The 26001-nt window shown below is 36.1% G+C and overlaps 2 protein-coding genes across 4 annotated transcripts in view; one reads left to right on the top strand and one right to left on the bottom strand.

Annotated features, from left to right (window-relative positions):
- ZNF594 (zinc finger protein 594) overlaps positions 1–26001 on the top strand; it is a 258800-nt gene that overhangs the window by 87086 nt on the left and 145713 nt on the right. The window lies entirely within an intron of this gene.
- The window catches only part of RABEP1 (rabaptin, RAB GTPase binding effector protein 1), a 104813-nt gene that overhangs the window by 23129 nt on the left and 55683 nt on the right, over positions 1–26001 (bottom strand). For 2 of the 3 annotated variants that reach the window (XM_012531960.3, XM_004266996.2), the window contains 8 exons: positions 24422–24625; positions 22439–22599; positions 19126–19245; positions 13197–13332; positions 9968–10146; positions 7825–7956; positions 2746–3213; positions 1386–1490 (listed from right to left, as the gene is read on the bottom strand). In XM_012531960.3, coding sequence (XP_012387414.1) covers positions 1386–1490; positions 2746–3213; positions 7825–7956; positions 9968–10146; positions 13197–13332; positions 19126–19245; positions 22439–22599; positions 24422–24625 — 1505 coding nt within the window. The remainder of the gene's footprint in view (positions 1–1385; positions 1491–2745; positions 3214–7824; positions 7957–9967; positions 10147–13196; positions 13333–19125; positions 19246–22438; positions 22600–24421; positions 24626–26001) is intronic. The other variant, XM_033423125.2, reaches the window with a different exon arrangement.

A 26001-nucleotide genomic window follows, 5' to 3' on the forward strand; every position in this document is an offset into this window, starting at 1 on the left:
TCACACCCCTCCCTCCATGATCTCATCATGGCCTTCCCTTTGTAGCTTCCTCTCCCACTATTTTCCCCCCATTCTCTCTCCACTCTCTCTTTCTCTCTCTCTCACACACAACCCCCCCTTATGCCCAGCCACATAAACTATTCATACTTCCTAGAACACACAATTTTCCTTCATAACTGTTCCTTTGTATACATTTCCTCTCCTTGAACACCCTTTCTCCACTTCTTTTCCTAATTAATTTTTACTCTAGCTCTAAAACAAACTTAGCTGAACTGTTACCTTCCCTAGTTAACAGCCCACAGTTAATTTAGATGCCTCTGCTCATCCTCTAGTTCTACTTGTACATGTACAGGAACAAACCATATTGAACTGATGGCTTGGATTGCAACACTGAAAGCTCCCTATGGGCAGTACGGTGTTCTCTCTGTATCTGAATACTCAGAACCCAGCGAAGTGCCTGCACAGATGAAGCAAGAGTAAAATGTCTATTGACACGACTATGGAATCCAAGATACCCCACATTCCTATACCACACTATCAGAGACCAACTACTGATATAGAGGCTTCACAAATAGCTTTAGAAATTTACCTCTAAGCCATCTAAAAAATAAAGCATATATGGAGAAAATTAATGCCAAAGGCATCTGAAAATATTAAACCATCATTCTAACCTGCTTAAGCTTATTTTGAAGACTAGGGTAACACTCTCCATAATAACCAAAGAACAATTTGGAAATATAAGAAAAAAGTTACTTTTTCCTTACCTATACTTTCACAAGTTTACTCTCATGAAGTTCTACATCATTTCCTAAATGTTATCAGGGAACCCATTATTAGGCACTGTATTTGGAAAGGTACTTGTCAGTTTCAGCATACCTAATCTACCAAATCTTAATTTCTGTGACCCTGCAAATTAAACTTACTTCAACAAATTTATGACAAGAATTAGGCAATAAGCAATGAAGAGTACAAATACTGATTAATGTAATATCCAATTAAGTTTTATCCAATTAGAAGCAAGTCAACCCAACCCCTTATCTCCCTAAATCTCTGTATCATAAAGCACTTTCCGTGTGCATGCATTCCTGACAATAACACTTCTAGGCCTTGGGCAGAAGGAACAGGTTGGGAGAGGAGATATGCCAGCTGAGCTGACCTGTGTGGTACTGGGCAAGCTAATGAAGCAAAGACACACAAAAGCTAAAATTCTATAGTGTGCTCCCACTGGAAATGTAACTGACGTTGCACGTACCAGATTATTTCAGACTTAACAAGATGAATATACTTCATAAAGCAAATTGGGAGGGGTGAAGGGCAATTAATTCAACACCTCCAATGAAAACTACAACAGCTCACCAATTTCGCACACCCCAAAAGAAACTCACCTGGTCTCTTGTTTCAGCCTCTTGAATCTGAATTCCTTGTAACTGTTTTTCATAATTGGAACACATATCACAACGTCTACCAAGTTTATTTCCAGCATTATGTACCTGAAGGGCACCAAAATTACCTCTTATCAGGCAGAACAAAACAAGTCTACATCACATACTTGAGGAACATGTGCAGTCTTACCTATGTTACTCAAAGTAGAAAATGGAGTAAACAAGTTATTCAGGGACTTATGGCAAGTAGTTACAATAGACAGCTGGATTCTAAAAAATCATAAGTTCAATATAAGTATGACAGGAAAACAAGGGACACAACTTTATCATCAAGAGGCTAAGGGCCACAAAACACCGCATTTGAGGGAAACACAAGGAAAGCAAAAGGTACTACACCATGGCACTCACAATTTAAATCAATACTACCCAACAAGGGAGGGGATGGGGAAGGGTGGAGTGCAAATTAACCATTTCACCAGCTCCAAGCACAAAGGAGGTATGAAACAATTAAACAGCACCTTCCCAAACATTCTGCATGAGACCAAGGAGAACAGTTTCTTTCAGGCTTAATAAGCTGTACCACTTGCTAATCAACAGCTTCTTTAAAGAGAAGTAGCCCTGAGTAAAAGAAAGCACTGGAAGTCATGAAACCTGTATCCTAACCCAGGTTTTGCTACTAAGTCGAAGGGGAAACTTGAGCAACTCATTTGACCTTTCTGAGTCAGATAAGTTGGAGAAAATCATGCCCTGATTGTCTCATTACTATCAAGAAGCTCAAAGAGAAGGGGTATGTGAAAAGGCTTTGTAATCTGTAAAGCACTATGCAAATACATATTTAAGTTTTTATCTCCTAATCCTACTTCTGAGTTTGCAAATATTATTAGAGGGAAAATTAACCTCATTAAAGGTTGCCTTCCCTTCTCTCCCATATTTTCCACCCCCTCCTTAAACTCATTCTAAGCATCAACTGCTGAAAAGCATTTGTACTTTAGACCTCAAGGAAAGATGAAAGAATATGCATCTTGGAATACACTGAGATTATAGAAAACTGCAAGGAAACCAAATTCGGGCTACACAAAGTTAGCTATGCTATTCAAGCAGATCTCTCCAACTTAAGAGATGTGACTTCAGGTGGAGAAGTTCACACTTAACACAATCAGCTAGTCAGTTCCCTTCTCTGTCATAATCACCAGGAACAGCCAAAGCAGACAATGATAAGGCTCAGACAATACAGGTTAACACTCATTTGCTGGCAACAAGTGCGAGCACTGACGCCAGGGATCATCTCTTGAATGAACAATAAATCCAGAGCTACCCAGTATCCCTCAAAGTGAGCAGAGGAGAAGCCAGGAAGATAACTCACCTCTTTCTGCAGGAGATTCCATTCTGTCTCACTGACTAAGCGGTAACCACTGGGAGACACATAAGCACTTTCCATACCCTGTGTGACACTAGACAGGAGGGATGCTGTTTCTTCTTGTTCTGGTGTCATCGCCTTGATTGCTCTTTCCTGATCTTTGGTTAACATAAACCCACTTGGCATTTGCAGTGACCCAAGGGAGGCGGTATCAAAGTTCTCAGTCACCGAATCTGCTCCTACTAACGGTCCAAAATCTGATTCGTCCAGGTTCCCAGCAGATTTTGCTTTGTAGTTATAGCCTAAAGCTTTGGATTGCAGTGAGCCTGAGGTTCCCAAGCTGTCTGTAGACTGTGCTCTCCTGAGTCCATCTTTAAACATGTCATTGTCTGATTTACTGAACGGATCCCCGGATGGCAACAGTAAGTCTGCATCTAAAGAATGGACTGAACCATGGGTGCTATCTAAATGCTCCTGAAATGTGAAAATACATTGCCAGTTAGACAATTCCTGATATTTTCAAAGAGAAAAACTACCATATTTTATAAAGTATTTTGCCACACGTTACACATGACAATCTTTAGTGTGCTGCCTTCATATATTCATTGAACAAACATTTATTGAGTGTCTTCTATATCCTGGGCACTAAACCAAGCACTCAGGATACAAATGTGAACAATCTCTGACTTCAAAATGCTTAGTTTCATGAAAAAAATAAACAAGTGAACCAAGTAAACAGGCTATTAGAATATCATATTCAATAAAATGACAGGCTACAGCTATGTACTGAATGCTCTGGGAGCTCAAGGAGAGGAATTCAGCCCAGACATAAGAATCAGGGAAGGTCTCCTGAAATTCAGTATTGGGTATATGGAACACGCGGTGCCTGCTGTATATCCAAGTAGAGACGTCCACCCAATAGAGGGACAAAGAAGTCTTTAGATAGAGACTTGGGAGTAACCACTATACAGTAATAATTAAAGCCACGGCAGCAAATCAGAACACTTAGGATGAGTCTGTAGGATACGAAGAAAGCCAAGGGCAAGGCCCTGAGAAACATCAATTTTGTCCATTTTGGGGACAGAGGAAGGAGTACCCAGAACAGAAGGGAAATGAGGATAATGTTGTACGCTAGAAACTAAGTTTCAAGCAAGGTGTAATCAACATGTTAAATAAGGCTGCATCAAGTGAAAGAAGCCAGACGAAAACGGTCACACACTGTACGATTCCATCTCTATGAAATATCCAGAATAGGTAAATCCACAGGGACCAAAAACAACTTAGTGATTGCCAGAGGTTAAAGGGAAAGGAGAGTAGGGAGTGACTCCTTAGTGATATAAGGGGTCTCGTCTCTTTTGGGGGCAATGACAATCTTCTGAAACTGGACAGGTAATGGTTGCACAACATTGTAAATGTACTAAAGACCATTGAATTGCACATTTTAAATGGTTAATTTTTTGTTATGTGAATTCCATTTCAATTTTTTTTTAATGTGGTGCAGCACACTCCCAAAGTCAAAAAAGCACACCAGTACCATTCTAGCACAGTTTGTAGGAAAATCAGAAAGCAAGGAAAATGTAGCAAGTTTTTCTTGAAACTAAATTTATTCAATTTAAAGAACTGGCTTTTATTTTAAGATACTATCCTTTCTACGTTTTGTTGTTAAATGCCCTTCTTTTTATGAACTGGAAAAGACTAAAATACAGATTATTTTTCAATGTTTTAAAAATATCCTTACTTGGTATAATAAAAAGTTGACAACTTTTATGTTAATTCCTCCATTTACTTCTTTTTAAAGTTTTTTTTTTTAAGATTTTTTAATCTGTGAAATTCCGATGGCTGAGGAACACAAATCTAGTATATACTGAGCTAGCTATGGCAAAGGTCCCAAATAAGCACCCTAATAAAAATTGGAGAGAGAGCATTCTGTTAGCTTATAAAGGAACACGACATCTAATGCTATCATATATTAACACAATGCTACTGTGACACCAAAGAAGGAAGGGGATAGGGGCAAGAAAGTTGTGAGGGCCATTTAAAAAACACCAGACTACCATGCTGATAACAATACTTATAAGGAACATATACTTGTAGGGGTATGTAAACTGTTACACTGTTTCTGAAAGATGATTCAACAATATGTTTGCTTATGCTCTTAAACTCAGCAGTTCTCTTCCCAAGAACTTACATGAAGGGAGTAATCAGGTAAGTCCATGACTTTTATACAAAGAAGAATTATATATAATAGCATTATGGCATTACTCATAATAATGAAAATTTTTTTACTAGTGAAAAATGAAACAATTGACTATCTGTTAGTGTGTTAATCATGCTTATTTTCTATATTTTATGATGTTTTTGACCTTTTGAAGGCCTTGCTGGCTGAGGAGGGACTGCCTCTTCCAAACTAGCTAATTCCTAGAAATAATAAACAACTTACCTATGAATATGTCTTTCACATCTAAATCAGCCAATCTCAAGTCGATACTCCCAACCAACTCCTTTATCTAACTCTTACACACCAAGCCAGTATTTCCCCTGCTCTAAATCAACCCAGGGCCAGGTACCAGAAAACTGAAGATAGACTCTATGCCCCAAAGCCCACTGGATTTATTCAAACTAGCCAGTCCTATGCTATTTACCCTGCCCTACCTTTCCCTCAAAACTCCCAATAATGGCTGTGGTCCATGCTTTCCCCTTGCTCCTGCTTTTACTTCATGACCAACTCTGGTGCTTCTCCATGTGACTCTGCACAGTGTACCATGACTCTCATTTCTAGAGGGACTGTAACATTAAACTTTTTGTTCAATGGCATTAACCTCTCTATGTCACACTTGGTCACCTTTATAAATTAAAACCTGGGCACAAATCAATTTGTAGGAGACTAAGGAATTATGGTACATTTACATGCTGAAATACTGGTAGTCATTAAATATCATTGTGGGGGAAAACACTTACTGATGTGCCAAAACCTTTAAAGACAGATTTAAGTGGGGGAAAAAATGTACATAAAACATCATGTACAGTTACAATCTGTATTATGTTTAAAAAGTACAAATAGAAACACACATATGTTACCTTTGGAAATGGAAAAAGAGGGAAAGGAGAGGTACATACCAAAATGTTAGTGGTGGTATCTCTGGCTAGTAGAATTTATTAGTTATTTTTATTTTGTATGACTTTCTGTACTTTCCAGATTTTCCATAATGAATACATATTACTTTTGTGGTGAGAAAAGCATATTCTAAGCATTTAGGTTAAAGAAGATATAGGGTCCTACAAATTTTAAGTGGCTTTAGCAATATATCTAAGTCTCCAAAGCATTCCATATTAACTTTAAATCAACAGGCTAAAGTAAACTGTCACTGCCTCTCGATACAAAACAAGTACATTCAACATTCAAACTGCAAAACATCAGATCTGAAAGGCTATATTTCAATGTCAGAAAATGTTATGCACAATATACAGTATAAATCTGTTAAAACACTATTAAAAAATTTTAAGTGCTTCACTGTAAATCACAACAAATTTCCTTTTCCTGTTTTCCTGCTAAAATATTTTTTTTTAAGTTTGAAACTTTGCCAAACATTCCTGGACACAGGACTGCATGATGCAGAAACCACATAATATTTGGCAGTACGCAAAAATTGAGACATTCTCTTGGAAGTCTATTAAAAAAAAAAGACAAAGCAGAATCAGGGCAAGGTTCTCAGTGTATGAGCCAAGAGAAAGAATGTACAAAAACAATTACATCATACTTTTCAGTGTCCACTAGGATTTTTTTAAAGCATTTTTTCAATGTCAAATAATCCATAAACATGGAAATATGAGCCACCAGCAAGTAGATTTTACATGGCTCAGCGTAAATCTGCAAACTAAACAGAAACATAATACCTTTGAAAGTGAGAAAAGACCCTTATCCAATTTACCTGAAACTGGTTCACGAGGCAGGGAAAGGAGGTAGTGGTGGGGGAGTAAGTATGAATCTCTAAACAGCAGGGACAGTATAAACAATGCATATGAGCATGGACAGCTAGTAGAAACGTCTGGCTGTGATGAAGTGGAGAGTATGCTAAGGCTGGAAGGGTCAATTCAACTCCAAAGGCCCTTGTATGGCAAGCTGGGGAACTTAGTTTTTACCCTAAAGTCAATTAACAGAAGCATTTCCTTCCCTGAAGAAGAGATATCAGCTTGAGTCTTGAAGGATGAATAGAAGAATTCCAGAACTCAGAAAGGCAGAGGGAGGTAAGCATTCCAGGTAAAGGAACCAATGTGCAAGGCAGAGAGTATAGCACAACAAGATGAGCAATGTGGCTAAAAGAGAGTGCATATTATGAAGGGTCTTGACTGTCTGAGTGAGGAAGTTGCACTTAATTATGTAGGTAATGGGAGTGAGTGGTGGTTCTGACTAGGGGAGTAGCCTGACTATAGCTGCACTTAAGAAAAATAAATCTGACAGTAATGCTGAGGGTACAGTGGAACGGGACAGGCTGAAGACAGAAAAATGTAATGAGGAGGCCCTTGCCACATGTGGGTGAGAGGCGATGAGGCCATAGGAACACCACTTTACACTTTCCACCTCCAGGTCTCTCTACTCTGCCCATTCCCAATACCTGAAATGTTCTACCCTACTCCATCACAATCTGCCAAACCCCACACACTCTTCTCAGGGCTTAAGATCTAATACTTGATAATACTCAAATACAGGCCATAGAGAATTAAGTGTTTCAATACTTTAGATAAAATCTCTTTTAAACAAAATCTCAAAGTATTAGAAACATTTATTCATATCAAAAAAGATTTTGCAGATATTATTTAAATTTTCTTCTAACGTTTTAATTTTGGAACCGCTAGAAAAAAGAACGTCTAATTGTTTCGCAGACCATGAGAGAAACTGCGTGTTTCAAAGTGTACTACCTATAATACTGTAAAAACAGTTGAAAATAAAGTATTATCACTTTATCTAATTTTCAGCTAGTAGCTACTACCCACTTCCCATATGAACAATGTAACTAACTGATGTATGAGAAGCTAAAAATGGTTAACACTGTGTATACGATGATTTTAATTATAGATTCATTTTACCTCCTCATTTGATAACTGGGCTGAAGATTCTTCATGAGTTAAAGCACACACTACTGGTATTTTTACTTCTTCCTCAACATTTGTTTTTTTATGATCCTTTCTCTTACTAAGTCTTTGTTGTTCATCTTCCTCCTAAAAGTTAGGAAGAAAAAATACATATTACCCAGGTAATCTATACTTAATGATTCCCACAGTTCTTTAACCACTCAAAACAAATATACAAGTATACTACATGAAAGGCAAAACAAAAGAGAGCAAATCACCCACCTCTTCTTCAAGTGATTTGAGAAAGAAAATTTACATAGAATGTTCCTTCGGCTTATTATGTAAAACAAATAGGAAAAAGTTACAGCATTACACATCCATCTGAAATGTACAAACTTATATGAAATACCAATGAATGATTGAAGCTGATGTAATAATTCACTCAACAAAGATCAAAGATACCTTCAATGCCCCCCCCCCCGCAAAACACTCTAGTGGGGAGGGACAAATACACGATTACATCACTATATAAGCACGTACAAGGTTCTATAGGAGAGAAAACAAAGATTTCATCTGAGGGAGCTAGAAAGGGGGGCCGAAAGAAGGTAACACTTGAGCTGGATCTTGAAGAATCAGTAAGATGAGTGCCAATTGTGTGAGAGGAGACAAGCAAGGGTTCCAGGGAGAAAAGTACGTAAATGGGAGAGGGGCAAGGAAGAGCAGGCATGTGGGGAATACTGAATAATCTCATGTGACTAAAAAGAGGGCAGGCACATGAGCAGTGAGGTACATGGAGAAGGGGGTGGTGATTAAGTGCTTAGACTCTGGAATCAGAGATTAGTCAACCCTCAGATAGGCCATTAGTCCCTATCTCATATGGGAACTTTTGTTGTGTGTTTTTCTGTTTTGAGAACCACATGAGATAAAGCTTTACATATAAAGCCTTAGCACAACGCTGGCACATAGGCCTTAAATGACCAGTTCTGGAATTTAGACTATTCTAATGGGAAGCAGGAAAAGCATGATTGTATCTGTACTTTAGAATCTAAATCCTCAAGTTGACTGTGTCTACACACAAGATGAATGAATCAATTAAGAGAAAAGAAATTTAAAAAGGAAGAAACTTCTGAAAAACAAAATCTAACCTAAGTTACAGAAGATAATTTAAAATATTTCTTACAGTACCTACAAAAGCTTCTACACAGCTATCCTAGGGAAATATTTGCACACATACACAACATAGTACAGGATATTAGCTGCAAAACTATTTAAAATGACAAAAAAAAAAAAGAAGAAGAAACCATCTAGATGCCCACTACAAAGAGAAGGATTAAATCAAATATAGTACATCCATGTTACCAGCTAACAAGAATGAGATAGATCTCTAAAGTGAAAATATATCCAAGATGATGCTTATGAGAAAAATAAGCTACAGAATAAATACTTATACTATGATTTCAGTTGTATGGGGGAAAAAAAAAGAAAACTGAATATACACTTATAAACACATATAAGTGGTGTGGAATACTACCTTCCAAACTGATTATTCCTGATTACAAAAGTGGTTATTTCCGCGAAGGAAGTGTGTGAGATGTCAAGGGAGATTTTCACTTTATCACTTTATTTTTTCACTTTGTATTTAAACCAAAATATTTTAACATGAGAATGTATTTATGTATTACTCATATAATTTAAATAATTGTTTAAGATAAGGAGAAAACAGGATCCTGGGTATGCAGCCCTCTAGACACCTGCCTTTTCATATCACTCAGCCTCTCCATCCCCACCCATCACTGTCTAATAAGGCTTTTAGAGCAATGTCACAAAAGACATGGCCTGGATTAACACAATTCAGGAGCCCTAGGAGAACTGGACAGAACTGCAGAGAAAGATTTTCTCAGAAATATGCACTACTGCATCCTGCAGACTGAAGAGGATCATTTCTAAATCAGTTCTTCCCCTTCCCCCCAGACAAGGCCATTTCTAAAGTTGAAAAGCAAAATCCCTCAAATGTAGCTATTATGTTTTTTGAAATGGCATGCATCAACTTTGTTTCAGGCTTAAGTCAATCTATAATATACATAAAGAAATATGATCATGTGTCGGGGTGGAGTGGTTTATTAACAAGGCAAACAAGTCCTACAAAACTGGTATTCACCTGATCTTTCTTCTTCAGTTCTTCAACTTGTCGGAGCTGTTCTGAAGTTAGCACAATTTCCATTCGCTGCATGTCCCTCATCAGCAAACGCTGAGATTCCAGGAACTGGTCATTGGCCTTCTGCCACGTGTGTTTCAACTGGTTGTGCTGCTGTCGCTCTTGCTCCAAGAGATGGCATACTGTTTAGGAATCCCCCAATCAAAAACACTGAATTTTAATGGTAGGCAATTTCTTTAACATAGGACTAACTAGACTAGACCTGACCAAAGGTCCATCCGGTCTGGGATTCTGCCTCTGACAAGAACCCAGGGGCAACCTGCCATAGGACAAGGCAGCTGTCCCCACACCACCTGTCTAAGCAGAGTCTCCCAAAGTGTGTTCCTAGGAAGAGCAACATGTGAAAAAAAGATTTCTGTGCTCAGTGAGTTTCAGAAACCTTGGGTTAAAAACTTTTTTTTAAAGATTTCTTTACTGCAGGACTTTGAACTCAGGGTCTTAAGTACGTCTATGTTCTCTTGTAAGTTGATATATAATACAATACCTCCCAAATTTATTTGACAAAAAAATCCTTTCCACAGTGCCACTCACGTAACAAATGTTCTAGGGAATACAATTTGGGAAACATTGCTCTAAAGGGAAAACACATAGTAACCACTCCTAATTGTCTTTAATACACTCTGAATAAATCCTGTTATCCAGGAATCCTTCTTGAGTCCATTTAGTTTTGACCTCTCAGGATAAGTCAAAGAATCTTTGTAAATGCTTGTGTTACTGATATTCATCAGCTCAGCCATCTTCTTTGGGAAAAAAAGAATAGATGGTATCATCTATCAGCCCATCTACCCAGTTACCCAAGCCAGAAACCTGAGAGACAACTCATACTTCTGACTTTTCCTCACCCAACACATTCAACTGTGACAGAGGCCTACTAATGCTACTTCCTGTGTGATATGACACTCCATCTTCTGCCTTCTGCCTTAGATTTAGGACTTAGACAACTACAACAGGAGTCTCTTCATAACCCTTCCTGCCATTCGTCTGGCCCTCTGTATTCTATCCTCCACACTGCTGTAAAACTAAACTCTCTAGAAGGTAAAACATCACCACTCTCAAGCTTAAAACCCTTCAGAGACGCCAGTCACAAAAGGCCACATACTATGTAATCCCAATCCCATTTATACAGAAGTCCAGAATAGGCAAATCTAGAGACAGAAAGTAGATTAGTGGTAGCCAGGGGCTGGGGGGAAGAAGAGAATAGGGAATGACGGGGAATGGATACAAAATTTCTTTTTGGAGTAATGAAAATGTTCTGGAGGCAGGTAGTGCTGATGGTGTACGACTTTGTGAATATATTAAACATCACTGAACAGGTACCTTATCTCGGTAAAGCTGTTATTTAGGACAAAAAATATTTCTAAATCCTTCAGAGCCTCCTTATTACCAATACGATAAAATCCAGAATCCTTAGCATAAGGTCTCCAGGATCTGGCCCATGTCTACCTCTCCTGTCTCACATTTTGCTCCAACGCCTATTGCATTTTAATCTTGCTGAACTATATTTCTTACAGTTTCGCTACCTTGTTGCACCACATGCAAATGGCGTTGAATGCCATGCTCCTCTCTGACGACCTGACAAACACCTACCTATCTTTCAAAACTCCACTTAACAACCTCTTTTAAGAAGCCTATTCATGGCACCATTGCCTCCTAACACACTTCCTAGCACATATGATATGAAACTGCACTGCACTTGGTTGCATATCTAATTTCCCCAATTTAGGCTCTAATTTACACTGCTGCTCAATTTTTAACTATCTTCTTTTCACATAAATACTACTTTTTTGGTGTGAATGTTTCAGTAGAAATTACTCTACCCCCTTACTCATTTTAGTGAAACTTCTCAGATACTTCTCCAGGTATATTAGGAAGGTCTGGTAGTCTTGCACTATTTCTGGAAGGGTTGGGACACATAGGTTAAACAGAAAGTCCTTTTTCTTCTGGACATCCTTTCAGAGTTTGAGTGTCTTTTTGACTGCAACAGCACTTTTGAAAAGCATTTCCTGAGAGCCAAAGACTCAAACACTGGATTACTTTAATAACATTTTATAAAATAATTCTGTAGGCTTATATAATTTCAACTTCCCACTATTTGGGATAAAAACCTAACTCCTATGCAAACCTGAGTTATTTATGGAAGAGCTATATTTTCCATGACCACAGTCCTAAATTTTCATATTAAAACATGTTACTAGTATAACCTGCAACGAATATAAGATTTCAAGAGGTCCATGCATTTAGATGAGGTAAAAATTTAGATCTTTATTTTCACTAACCTCTAACTGAAATTTATCATTTCCTTCAATTATAAAATATAGACAACAAACCACAGTAAGTATAACAATACCCATGACTTGGTCACTAACAGGAGTCATAGATACTTTTGTATCTCCGTACAGTTGTTGCAGATATCTTAATATATTATTTATGCTCATCATACTTCAAAATTACAGTAGTTATTAGACCTGGTACTAGACCTTGTTATTTAATGCACTGATAAAATAGCACATTTATTACTATAAGTTTGCAGTTATTTATATTTTGATAACTGTTTTATAATATAATTGATATCTTTCATAATTCTATGTATTTTATGTATTAAAAACATTATTCTGAGAGGGCTTCACAAGACTGCCAAAGGAGTCTGTGACACAGAAAGGTTACGAATCTCAGGTATACAAGATTCACTAAAAGAATTAAAGACAAACATATATTTTAATGGGAAAGGATGAGCCTATTTCCCCTATCCTGAGAAAACAGAGTCAATTTCTGCATCACTCTGCTACCAGACTAGCGAAATCAAAATTATCTCTTATAAACAGGGGTGCTACTTAAGAACACTAGAATATACCATCTGCCCTCTCTGTCCCATTTTCACTTTTGCTAATTCACCTCCACCAAAATAGGTCTGAAGCAAAAGCAGTTTAAGCAGCAACTTCCTATTATCTTTCTGCCCAGAGTTTGTGCCCTGTGAATTCTTACTGGGGTCCTGGAGGAAACAGAAACCATTAACAATCCAAATATCTTTTCAAACCAACTGCAAAGCTTAAACTGAATCACTAACATGTTAGATTGGCATTTTGGAATTTGTTACTGTTATTAATCAATATCACTTTTACTTACATAGTTCTCTTACAGACTGAGATTAAAAATATAAAGAATATATTTTTACCTTCATGCAATTCTTTCCGAAGTTTCTCAGCATCTTCCTGTAAAACAGATTTCTGAGTATTCAAAACAGCCACGTACATCTCCAGATCAGTCCTACAAGATTTCTCAGCTTCCAGATAATGATTCAGTTCTTTAACCTGAAAAAGATGCAATTCGATTAAACTAAAATTTCCAACAGTGTCTACCTTAGGTATGATGGTAAGTTCTGGAGGTACCTTGAAAAAAGTTTACATTTATATTTATGTAAATTTAAATTTACCCCCAAATTAACATTTATAATTTTTAATTACAAAACAAACATATACTTACTAAAGAAAACTGGGAAAATAACATAATTGACAATAATTAATAGTAAGCATTATCCATAATCATCACCAGAGTAAATATACAATTGAGATTACACATAACAGTTTTGTACCTTGCTTTTAATAACGTGGTTCCAATTTGTATTCCCAGAGCAACATACACATGTGCTCATTTTATCACATACTCAGTGAACCCAGGTTGTTGTTTTTTATTTTTTATTTTTGTTGTTTTTTTGTTTGTTTCTTTCTTTCTTTCTGCGGTACGCGGGCCTCTCACTGTTGTGGCCTCTCCCGTTGCGGAGCACAGGCTCAGCAGCCATGGCTCACGGGCCCAGCTGCTCCGCGGCATGTGGGATCTTCCCAAACCGGGGCATGAACCTGTGTCCCCTGCATCGGCAGGCGGACTCTCAACCACTGCGCCACCAAGGAAGCCCCTTATTTTTGTTGTTTTTTAAACAGTATTTTCTAAAGATAAAAATGGTATCATACTCTTTCAAGTTTGCTTTTCTTTGATTTCTGGTGAGGTAATTCCAAATGCCTTAAATTTACAAAAAGGAGACATTTTCATAGACATAAATTCATGGAAGGAAAAAAGAGGAAGCCATGATGGAAAAAACAACCTGCCTCATACTGTAATGAACATAAACTTGAAGCCAAGTGCAGAATACTTTTTAAAATCACATCTTTTTTTTAATGTCTTATTTCTGTTGAACAATTAACTATAATTTTCAAATATTAACAATATAGTCTAATATCTGAAATAGTTCCAACCAAAATAAAATGCAATCTTGCCCCAGAAAGTGATTAAAGAATCACTTGCTCTACCCTTCCTTACAAATTGCCCATCATAAATTGTGGCCATTTAAACTAACTTTCAACTTTTTCAAATGGTTATGTCTAATTTCACTTTCAAGGTTATATTTATGCCTTTTATCTTCCCATTTCTTCAACTTGAAATAGCTGGCTGATCTGTTTTCAGTTATCTTTACTCCTAGACCATTAATACAATACATTAGCACTGGTCATGGACTAAAATGATTATTTAAGCTGCCATTTGATGCTTCACTGGAGGCTGTCAGCCAACCAGAAACGTACTATACACTAACCAAGCATGACAAAGTGCTGACTGTTGTCAGGCACTTTCCCTATCACCTGGAGAGGTGGTAATTCAGTTAATGATAAAGGAAAGTCAATATGTCAGATATAAAATGGTGGTATATAACCACTAACTCTATCAGCTATTACTTCTTAGAATAAATATTTGACTCTATAAATAACGAATTAATTTCTAACATTCAAAAGCTACTGAGCAGAACTCTGGGAAGATGGTGACAGTGAATGTGTGGTACACGGATTTTCTTGAATTCCACACACCCTAACAACAGAACTAATAAGATAACAGAACTCAGAATACATGAACATCTACCAAAAAGAATAAAAAGCAATAATTAGAGGGTGGGGACAAACCACTGAAAGCTATCTATATGGAATTACATGGTATCAGCATCTGTGCAGGAGAAAGTAAAGGGAAGTAACAAGGGCCGGAGAACTCCCAAAATATTCAACAGGGATTCCAACTTCACAACAGCAGCTGAAAAGTGGGAAGAGTTTCACACACTCCAATCGTGGATAAACACAACAAATTTATGTTGTAAGGCTTAAATCTGGTTAGAATAAAACGGCATTTGATTTTCACTTACATTTCCTTGATTTCTAGTGAGACTGAATATCTTTTCACATTCCTTAACTTCCTCTTTTGTGAACTGCTTGTTCATATTCTTTGCTTGTTTCTCTGTTGGGCCATTTGTCACTTATGGACATGGCAATTTTTATTAATTTTGGACACTAATTTTTTGTCAGGTATAGATAACTTTTAACAGTCTATAATTTTCTTTTCAACTTTTTGTGGTATCTTTTAATAAGGAAGTTTTATATTCTAATGTAGGCAAATTTGTCAATCTCTTCCTTCATAGTATTTTTACCTTATTTAAGAAATGTTTTTGTATCTCACATAACATATTCTCCTTTTTAAACATTTCACTGAAATTAATTTTTGAAAAGTGTGAGGTAGAAAGCTAACCTCACTTTAATCCATATTTATAACTATTTTAAAAGCCTATTTTTAAATAATCCATACTTTTCCCACTGACTTGTAATGCCACCTGTCAAATATCAAATTTCCATATATATATGGATATATTTCTGGGCTCTCTATTCTGTTCCACTGGTCCATTTGTTTATTTTAAACCAGCAACAAACTATCTTAATTACAGTAGCTACAGTAACAGTAAAGCTACTGTAAGTCTTAATACTGGTAGGTAGGGCAAGTCTCCATACCTTGCCTTCTTCAAAATTTTGCTGGGTGTCGGGGCTTCCCTGCTGGTGCAATGGTTAAGAATCTGCCTGCCAATGCAGGGAACATGGGTTTGAGCCCTGGTCCAGGAAAATCCTACATGCCACGGAGCAACTAAGCCCGTGCACCACAACTACTGAGCCTGTGCTCTAGAGCCCACAAGCCACAACTACTGAGCCCGTGTGCCACAACTACTGAAGCCCACGCTCCTAGAGCCTGTGCTCCACAACAAGAGAAGCCACCGCAATGAGCAAGCCCGTGCACTGCAACGAGGAGTAGCCCCCGCTCGCTGCAACTAGAGAAAGCCCGCATGCAGCAATGAAGACCCAACACAGCCAAAAATAAATAAATTCAATTAATTAATTAAAAAAAATTTTGCTGGGTGTATTTCTGATCCTTTACTTGTCCATATGAATTCTAGGATCTACTTATCGAGTTCCTTATTAAACCCTGCTGGATTTTGAGGGGAATTTTGAATTTACAGATTAATTTGGGGATATACTGCCTGCTTTACAATACAGTATTTTCTCACTCAGGAGCACACATGTATTCAAATTTTCATTTATAATGTGTTCCATAAAGATCTTACTCATTTTTATTTAGATATATTCTCAGGTAACTAATATAGGTTTTGTTTGTTTGCTATTGTGAACAGGAATTTTTCCCCATTGCATTTGTAAGTTGGATATTACTGGGGTACACAAACACTACTATTTTTGCATGTTGATCTTGCTGGAAACAACTTTCCTAATTGTATGTCTGAATATTCTCTTGCCTTCCTATACAGAAAATCAGTTTCACCACTTTCTTTCCAGTTATTATGCCTCATTTCTTTACCTTGGCTTATCTTATCACCTAGGACCACATAAACAATCTGAGCAAAATCACTGAGCACGGGCCTCCTCATATGTTCCCATCATTAATCGTAAGGCTGCTAAACATTCATCATTAAGTATGATGTTTGCTGAAGGTTTGATAAATAGCCCTTTAATAAGTTATTGGGTGTTTAAATTTATCAAATGCCTTTCTGAATCTAAGATGAATTTATTACTCTTCTCCTATAATCTTTTTATGTGGTACATAAAAATAATAGGTTTTCTGGTGATATACCATCCTAAATTCCTGGGAATATCCCTTTTTGATCATGATGTCTTTTTTGCTTTTTCTTTTCCTTTTTTTTAACTACACAGCTGAAAATTTTTGTTTCTGTATTCCTAAATGAGATAGATCTAAAATTTTCTTTTAATACCTTTTTGTGAGTTTGTTTGTAATGAAGTTATGTCTCATAAAATGAGTTGGAGAGCTTTCCCTCTTTTTCTGTTCTCTAACACCGTTTGTAAAATATAAGGATTACCTCTTTCCAAGAGCTTTGGAAAAACCTGTCTGCAAAACTAACTGAGTCTAATGTCTTTTGGAGGATAGGAAACAGGAGAAAAGGAGATTCTGACTATAAATTCACTTTCTTTAATAGTTACTAACTACATCGGCTCTCCTATTTTATCTTGAGACAATATTGGCTAATTATTTCCTATCAGAAATTTTTTCATTTCATCAAACTTACTTCATTTCAAACTTATTGCTGTGACATTGTCCATAGTATTTATTATTTTTAAGTCTCTACTGATTTGTAGTTATTTCCCTCTTTCATTTATAATGGTTTAAGTCTTTTTTCTTTTTTCCTAATTAGTCTTATCAGGTTTGCCTATCTTACTACTTTTTTCATTTTTTTCATTATATTCACAATTTTCCTTTTGCTTTTCTATTTCACTAATTTCTGCTCTTACCTGCATTATTTCCTTCCATTCATACTGTTTGTACTATTGTTCTATTTTTAGATTCTTGAGTAAAAAATTCAAATCACTCTAAATATTTTACAATTCTTTTTTCCATATGAGTTAAATTTTTTTCATTTTCCAGACATTTCATCTCAGTTATATTTTATTGTAAATAATTTAATAACCTGTGGTCAGAGATTTGGATGTGTATAACATCAAATCTTCAAAATCTGATGACATTTCCTTTGTGACATTATGAAAAGTATAATGTACCTAAAAATAACAGTATTTATTCCATGCACTATCCTAATTGCCTTATGTGTTAACTTATATAATCCTCATAACAGCCTTATGAAGGAGGTAGTATTATCCCCATTTTACGGTTGGGCAAACCAAAGCACAGTAAGATTAATTAATTTGCCCAAGGTCATCCATCTAATAAATGTTGAGCTCTTAACTACTATGCTCTACTAGTGTATGAAATATAATCTCTCTCTCACTCTCTTAGTGACAGGATTCTATGTCTATTACATCTAAATTATTAATCAAGTTGCTCAAAACCCCTATATCCCTACTAATATGTTTTTTCTGCTTGCACTATCATTTGCTAAAGGACAGTTTAAATCTACTATAATTGTGAATGTCAATTTCCCCTCATAATTGTCACTTTTTAGTTCACATATTTCAAGGCTATGTAAGATGCATTCAAGTGCATGACTGTCATATCTCATTGATGAATTATAAATTAGAAGGGGTCCCTCTTTATCTCTATTAATTCTGTTTTCCTTTCATCCTATCTGTTTCATATTACAATTGCTAAACCAAGTTTCTTGTGATTAGAATTTACAAGGCATTGCTTTAAGTCTCTTTTTTTTTCCAATCCTACTTTACATTTTATTTTAGGTATACGTCTTATAAGCAATATAAATTTAGATTTTTAAAATCTAGTCTCTTTTAGTAGGTAATTATCACTTACTAGGATTATTGATACATGCCCATTTCTACACTCCTATATGTATTTCTACATTCCTATGTTGTGTTTCTGTTTACTACCTCTAAATTTTTTTTCTTTCTTTCCTACTTTAATTATTAAAATGTTTGACATCCCCTTGTATTTTTTCTGTTGCGTCTTTATAGCCAACAAATCCAGCCACACTATAGCTATGTCAAAGATCAATTCTGGGGCTGATGTCAGAAAACAAAGTCACCTTTGAAAACTTTATTTTCCTTCATAACAAAACAAGAGAGATCAGGTCTCATTTTGATAAGAAAATAAACACTGACTTTGTAACAAAGCAGCACAAGCATCACTACTGTCATTATTTTAAATATCCATAAGGAGAAATCATCTCCAAACATTTTCTTGCATTTTCAAGAAAGCAAGAGTCTTAAGATGCATAGTTTAAATTACAGTTTACCCCCCTAGTATTCTAATTTTGCTCATAGCATTAGGGCAAAACCTTGGTTTCAAGCAAATGGATTACAATGTTTCACAACCTTTGAGGCCTCCAGCTCTTTAATCTTGTCTTCAGCCTCTGTCAGTTTATCTTTCAAAGCTGCAATTTCCTTCTCCATAGGCATCACAACAGACCGAAGTTTTTCAGCATCCTCTTGGGCCTACGGTTAAAAAGAATTAAATGCTACAACTTACTGATTTATTGCTTTTCTAAAAAACTCTGACCTCTCCACTTATTAAAATTAGTATAATAAATAAGTCTAGCAGGCACTGTATTAGCACTCACAAGATTGAACCACGTCTAACTTTTAAATGCTGCATTACTTTGAATGTCAAGTCATAATCACAGCTTTCCCAAATATTCCGTTTAGAACTTGGGAATAAGTAAGAAAATGGATCCACTACGACAAATTTGACTTTTTTTTTTTTTAAGTGAAAGCAGGTTTATTTAGAGAGATACACATTCCACAGACAGAATGCAGTCTGTCTCAGAAAGTGAAAGCAGCCACAAATTTGACTTTTTAATTAGTTGAGTAACTGAGTTGGAAAATATCTATATATAAAAGGAAATGCATATAATAAATAATTTTTATAATTCTGGTTACTAAATTAATGAAACCATAATCTCTTACAAATACTGAAAGGACTAATTAGTTTTTTAACATAAAAAATAGAACATTTATTTCCTAAAATATTAGAAAATTATGCTTCTATAAAAGGGCTTCCATCTAATTATTTAAACAGGATATTTATCATTTTACTTTTGATATCTACATGAAACAAACCCAAAAAATAACCCTTAAAACCATGCTGCTTTCCATCCTTCATTCTCAAAAACATGGATTAAAAGGAAACAACATCCATAAACTAGTAAGTTGGTAAGAAACTTAATTTTATTTTATATACACACACGTATATTCACACAGAAACAAAGGCAGACTCAAAAAGTTAGCTTTTTTCCTTCTAGTGAAAATGAAAATTAATCTTATTCACTGAATTTAAAACAGTCCAAGCTTCTCCTAAAGTGTTCATGATACGGAAAACATTTTCTATGCCAAAATGTGAGTGGAGATTTTTAAAAAAAATGTTATCTCTCAGAAAAGAGAGACACACTTTGTTTTCCAGTGCTTGCAAAGTCATTTCATCATTTATTTTATTTTGAACTAAGTCCTGTTTGGAAAAGATATGTGAGCTTAAAATATCTTCAGCCAAGGCTAATTTGGGACGCTTATAGAGGTCTGCTGATTAAAATCATCAGGGAAAAAAAAGGAGAGAAGCAGCAAAGAATTTAATACAGATTGAGTTATTTATTAACGCAACGATGACCTCACAATTCCAAGTGATGCATATCATAACAAAACTTTTAAAGATGATTTTTTTAAATAACAGAAAGGTCACTAAAAACAAGGAAAAGCTGAGACACTATCACAGCCAAGAGAAAGAAGCCTAAGAGACATGACTAAATGTAATGTGGTATCCTGGATGGGATTTTGGAACAGAAAAAAGAACTTGGGTAAAAACTAATGAAATCTGAATACAAAGAAAGGACTTTAGTTAACAATAATCAATATTGACTTATTAATTGTGACAAATGTACCATACTAACATTAAGACGTTAATAGGGGAAACTGGGAGTGGAGTATATGGGAACTGTGTAGTATCTTCACAATTTTTCTGTAAATCAAAAACTGTTCTAAAAAATAAAGTTAACTTTAAAAAATAAAAATTTTAAAAAGGATAAAAAGTGGCAGACTGCAGAAATTATGACTATGAATATATAAGAAGAATGAAAAAAAAAACTATCCTCATGTGAATGGTACTGTGGCTCTGAATAAAATGTCTAATGATAGCATCAACTATGAATTACTCTGAAACGACCTGACAGAATTGAAGACTACCTACTTTGGCTAACTATGGTAGATGACTAAGTGACTAGTGATCATGAAGACATTGTCAGATCCTCATGAAGAAGCTGAATTACAATCTTTTCCTGAAATAAGACAATGTAACTAACTATTCCTCAAGGTTCAAGCTTTTGTTTTGGGTGTTGAGTTCTCATATGATTTTTACACTATAAAAAAAATTAAATAAACTTCTAAATATATAAAAGTAGTCCTTGTATGAACCAAGATTATGATTAATTCAACTGAAAAGAAAAATCAAACTCTAATTATTATTTTATATGTGATTTCAAATATATGTATGTATATAAATTAATAAATTAAAAGTTTCTGGGGCTTCCCTGGTGGCGCAGTGGTTGAGAGTTCGCCTGCCGATGCAGGGGACACGGGTTCGTGCCCCGGTCCAGGAAGATCCCACATGCCGCAGAGCGGCTACGCCCGTGAGCCATGACCACTGAGCCTGTGCGTCCGGAGCCTGTGCTCCGCCACGGGAGAGGCCACAACAGTGAGAGGCCCACGTACCGCAAAAAAAAAACAAAAAAGTTTCTGTAATGGCCTACGTGGGGAAAGAATCTTAAAAAAGAAAAGAAAAAAGAGTGGATATATGTATATGTATAACTGATTCACTTTGCTGTACACCTAAAACTAACACAACATTGTAAATCAACTATACTCCAATAAAAATTTTTTAAATTAAAATTAAAAAATAAAGTAAAAGCTTACATAATCAAACTAGCCAAAAAGCTTTTTAAATTTTCTCAATGATAAAATATTTCATCTTATATTTAGTTGTTCTATGGTCAGGCATCTTACGGTAAAATGTTCAAGCATAATATGCAGTACATTCATCACACAGGAACCAAGGTATACTGAGAAAGAAGGAAAACTAAAATCTGTTCTCAGGCTTCAGTTTAGACACAAACACCAAGCAACAACACTCATTCAACAAATATTTACTAAGCACCTATGAACGAGACACTACTCTAAGCATTTAGGATACACAACAAACAAGACTTCTGCCCTCGTGAAGCTTGCATTCTAGTAAGGAGGAAAAGGCAGCAAACAGTACTAAACATAATAAATAGGTGAACTCTATGTACATTATAAGGAAATAAATGTTATGGAAAAAGAAAAATTAGAACAGGATAAGAACAAGTTGTGGTAGGTGGGGGAGGGAGGTGGGCAGGTTGCAATGTTAAATGGGGTGGTCAGGATAGGTCTCATGAGGTGGAGGCAATTGGTCAAAGATTTGAAGATGAGGGACTCAGCCAAACATATATCTGGGGGAAGGTCATCAAATTGTTTAGTACTATATTTAAGTCTGTGTCCAAATAATTTCTCTAACAGAAAACAAAAAAGTACAACTTCTATTACCATAATGATATTAGTTGAAGCATTACAACAAAAATATTAGGATTGAAATATTTCTATAGATGAATACATTCCTTCATACCTTTTTCATTTCATTTTCTAAATTTTCCTCCTCTTGACCTTCAGACAGCCTTCTCCTTAAATCAGCTATTTCCCTCTCTGCGGATTCTCGATACTGTGCCCACTGTGTCCGCTCCTGCTCCAGCCTAAGGTGGAACTGATGTTCATAGTCACGAACTGTTTCTACAAAACATCACCAAATATTTCTAAGCATTCTGGAAAAAATGTCCTGGCACACTAAAATTTTAAAAGTAGTTATATAAAGAATTTAAGCCTAGTTTCTGGAAATCTTTTAATTCACTAAAAACAAAAGCACTAAACTAACATTTCTAGTTCTTACTACACGTAGAAATTTTGCTAAGGACCTTAAATCATCTCTAATCTTCACAATAAATCTGTGCCACATATTATTTTACAGATGAGGAAAGCTTAGGAGAGGTTAAATACTCTGGCCAATATTTCATAACCAGAAAGAAACAGAGCTAGAATTCAAACCTAAGGCCAACTCTAAACCCTATGTTCTTAGATACAACACTATGACTCCTAAGACAAATATAACGTGTCACCCCAATACAACTATATGCCTGAAAGAGTGAGAAAAGGGATATATTTTCAGAATGTTTTTACTATAACCCAAGATTCTAACTTGAGACAAATTCTATAAAGTCTTTATAAAATGACTTTATCTTTAATACAATCTTAAAACATGTGATAAACACTGCTGGTTGTCCATTAATTTCCACTCTTTCTTCTTTCTTACTAACAAAACCCCAATTTTGTTTAGGAAGTCAACCGCCCAATTTTAAAACTAGAGTTTCTAGATGCCTTGGTAGTTATGTGTAATCAGAAACCTCTATAAAGTGTGTGTGAGGGAGTGGGGCGGGGGGAAATATGCTGGAGATTTCTAGAAAGTTTTTGCTTTACTCAGGCGGACTGGAGGAAGAGCAGTCATTTTTTTCAGCCACAAGGCAAAATGAAGTTGAAAACCACATGCTAAGGGTGAAGGAAAAGAAAAGCTGAAGGAGCCTAGGACAGTGATGACATCAGGAACCACTGTACCCAGCCCTAGGTTACCTACCTCTGGATTTCTCATGTGAAAAAAACGAATTCTTATTTGGGTAAGCTGTTATGGTCAGGAATGTAACATGAGGCTTAGAGTAATCCCTAGGTGATGGCCACTAACTCAGAAAACAGTGCTTGTCTTACCTGCCTTCTCACAGAGTACTAAGGCAAAAGTGACACATAACTGTGAAGACGGGAAAAAGTGTCATCACTATTTCACATTTATATTATTAACAAAACTAATTCTGGAAACCCAAAGATTCAGGGGGCAGCTTATTTCATTATCATTTTTTCAGAAATGCAGGAATTAATAAGCACTAGTGCTAAAAGTTGATACAGACTAAACTGCTACTCTTCCTTTGGACCAAGGGTCACCAGCTGGTAGCTCATAAAGCCTATTCTAACCCACAGGCCACTCTACCTCATAGACTGAGTGAAGATTTCACATAAAAATCCAAATTTTTCTTTACAATGTAAAATTATGGCAACACTGGCCTGGATGGGCAATAATTAGCTGGAACTAATAAGTGTAAATAGTAACTTCACTCTTTGCATGGGAGGTCTCTCCAGTTCTGCACACTTCCTGTGCCCACACACAGCTTCATTCATTGACATTACTGGCCTGCCTCTCCTATAAGAAAATCCATTATGAAGCCCTGCTTTAAACCTTATAATGAACTATAGTTTTCATTTAATGCAGTATCTCTGTAACACTCTCATCATAATTCTCCATTATTAAATTTGTTAAAGATACAGATGATATACCCATTGGCTTCCCTTTTATTTTGAATATGACAGTACATCTTGAAGATGGTAATACATAAAGCCACAAATGAAACATAAATGAAACTCAGGATATATTTTAAGACCTTCTGAAAATGTTCTCAATCATCAGAATCAGTTATCTTAGAAAATCATAAAATAGATCTGTTTTTATCTTTACCTTTCATAACAGCCTGAAGTGAAGCAACTTCTTCTCTCCACTGTCTTTTCACTTCATCTATAGCTTCTTGCTTGGTATTCTCAGACACCGTGGCAATGGCCTTGATATTTTCCATCTCTGCTTGGGCTTCCCACAGCTGTGTCCGAAGATGTCCCAAATCATCTTGTGCAGCTTGTAAAACTGCATTTTGCCTCTTCAGATCCTCTAGGAAAAAAAGTAAAAGACTTTCCATTAATGAAAAGTTTACCTTTATCAGGCTGACATTCTAATGAAAAAATTAAGCATTACATTTTTATATGTTAACTTAGAAAATCATTTTAATAAAGGTAAGATTTAACGTATGCTGGGTATCACGAATCAATTATTAACTATCTAACCAAAGAGTGATTAAGGCCACATAGTTTTAGAACTAAATTCAGGCTCTTTCACCCACTGGCTAACTTATTTAACCTCTCTGGCCTCAGTTTCCACATCTACAAAATTAGAATAAAAATACCCACCTCAGAAAGTTGTTTTAATGATAAAACAAGTTATTGAAACACAATTCAAGAAATGGTTAATAAAAGAAGAAAGAAAGCCAGAGTACATGGCAGATAACTAGGTCTAGGCTTTTTTAAAGTTGGGATTAATTTCTCGGCACCCCTTTACCATCTCTTAAATATTAAATTGATCTGATGTGCCTACTACATGATTTAAGCCTAAGTAGGATATCTGTTCGGCCAAATTGACTTCCAAAAAAGATGAACCTACCAACAGTATATAGGGGTGTGTCTGTTTTCTCACACCCTTACCAACAGTCACTATTTTCCATTTTTTTATGTCCTTGCCCACATCATGGGTAGAAAATGGTGAGTTTTAAAATCTATATTTCCCTATTAATAGAGAGGTTGAGTATCTTTTCATACATTTATTAGCGACCAGTATTTCCTCTTTGGTGATATCTTTTACCTGTGATTTCCAATGAATTGTTTTTCTTCTAATTTGGGAGAATATTTTATACATACTGGATATTAATACTATTTTATCTTACAAAACTGTTCCCAGTCTGCTGCTGTTTGTCTCAACTTCCTTTTTTGTTTTTTTTTGCGGTACGCGGGCCTCTCACTGTTGTGGCCTCTCCCGCTGCGGAGCACAGGCTCCGGACACACAGGCTCAGCGGCCATGGCTCACGGGCCTAGCCGCTCCACGGAATGTGGGATCTTCCCGGACCGGGGCACGAACCTGTGTCCCCTGCATCGGCAGGCGGACTCTCGACCACTGCGCCACCAGGGAAGCCCTCAACTTCCTTTTTAAAAAATATTTATGCAGAAGAACTGTTCATCTTTGCAAAGTCATCAATTTCCTTTACGGAGCACAATAACTACCTCGACCAGCCATGAAAACAATTTAAGTTCTAACGCTACTACTAACAGCTGTGTAACTTTAATGGCATCACAAGGCCATCAAGCCAGAATAATGACAACACTTTTCTGTATAAACTTCTAAGTACTTGAAAAACGTCAAATAGATAGTATCAATGAAAGAACTTTTAAAAGTTGTAAAGATATTCATCATTATCAAACAATCACAGGAATTAACAA

The sequence above is a fragment of the Orcinus orca genome, chromosome 19 (genome assembly GCF_937001465.1).
Source record: "Orcinus orca chromosome 19, mOrcOrc1.1, whole genome shotgun sequence".
Taxonomy (NCBI): domain Eukaryota; kingdom Metazoa; phylum Chordata; class Mammalia; order Artiodactyla; family Delphinidae; genus Orcinus; species Orcinus orca.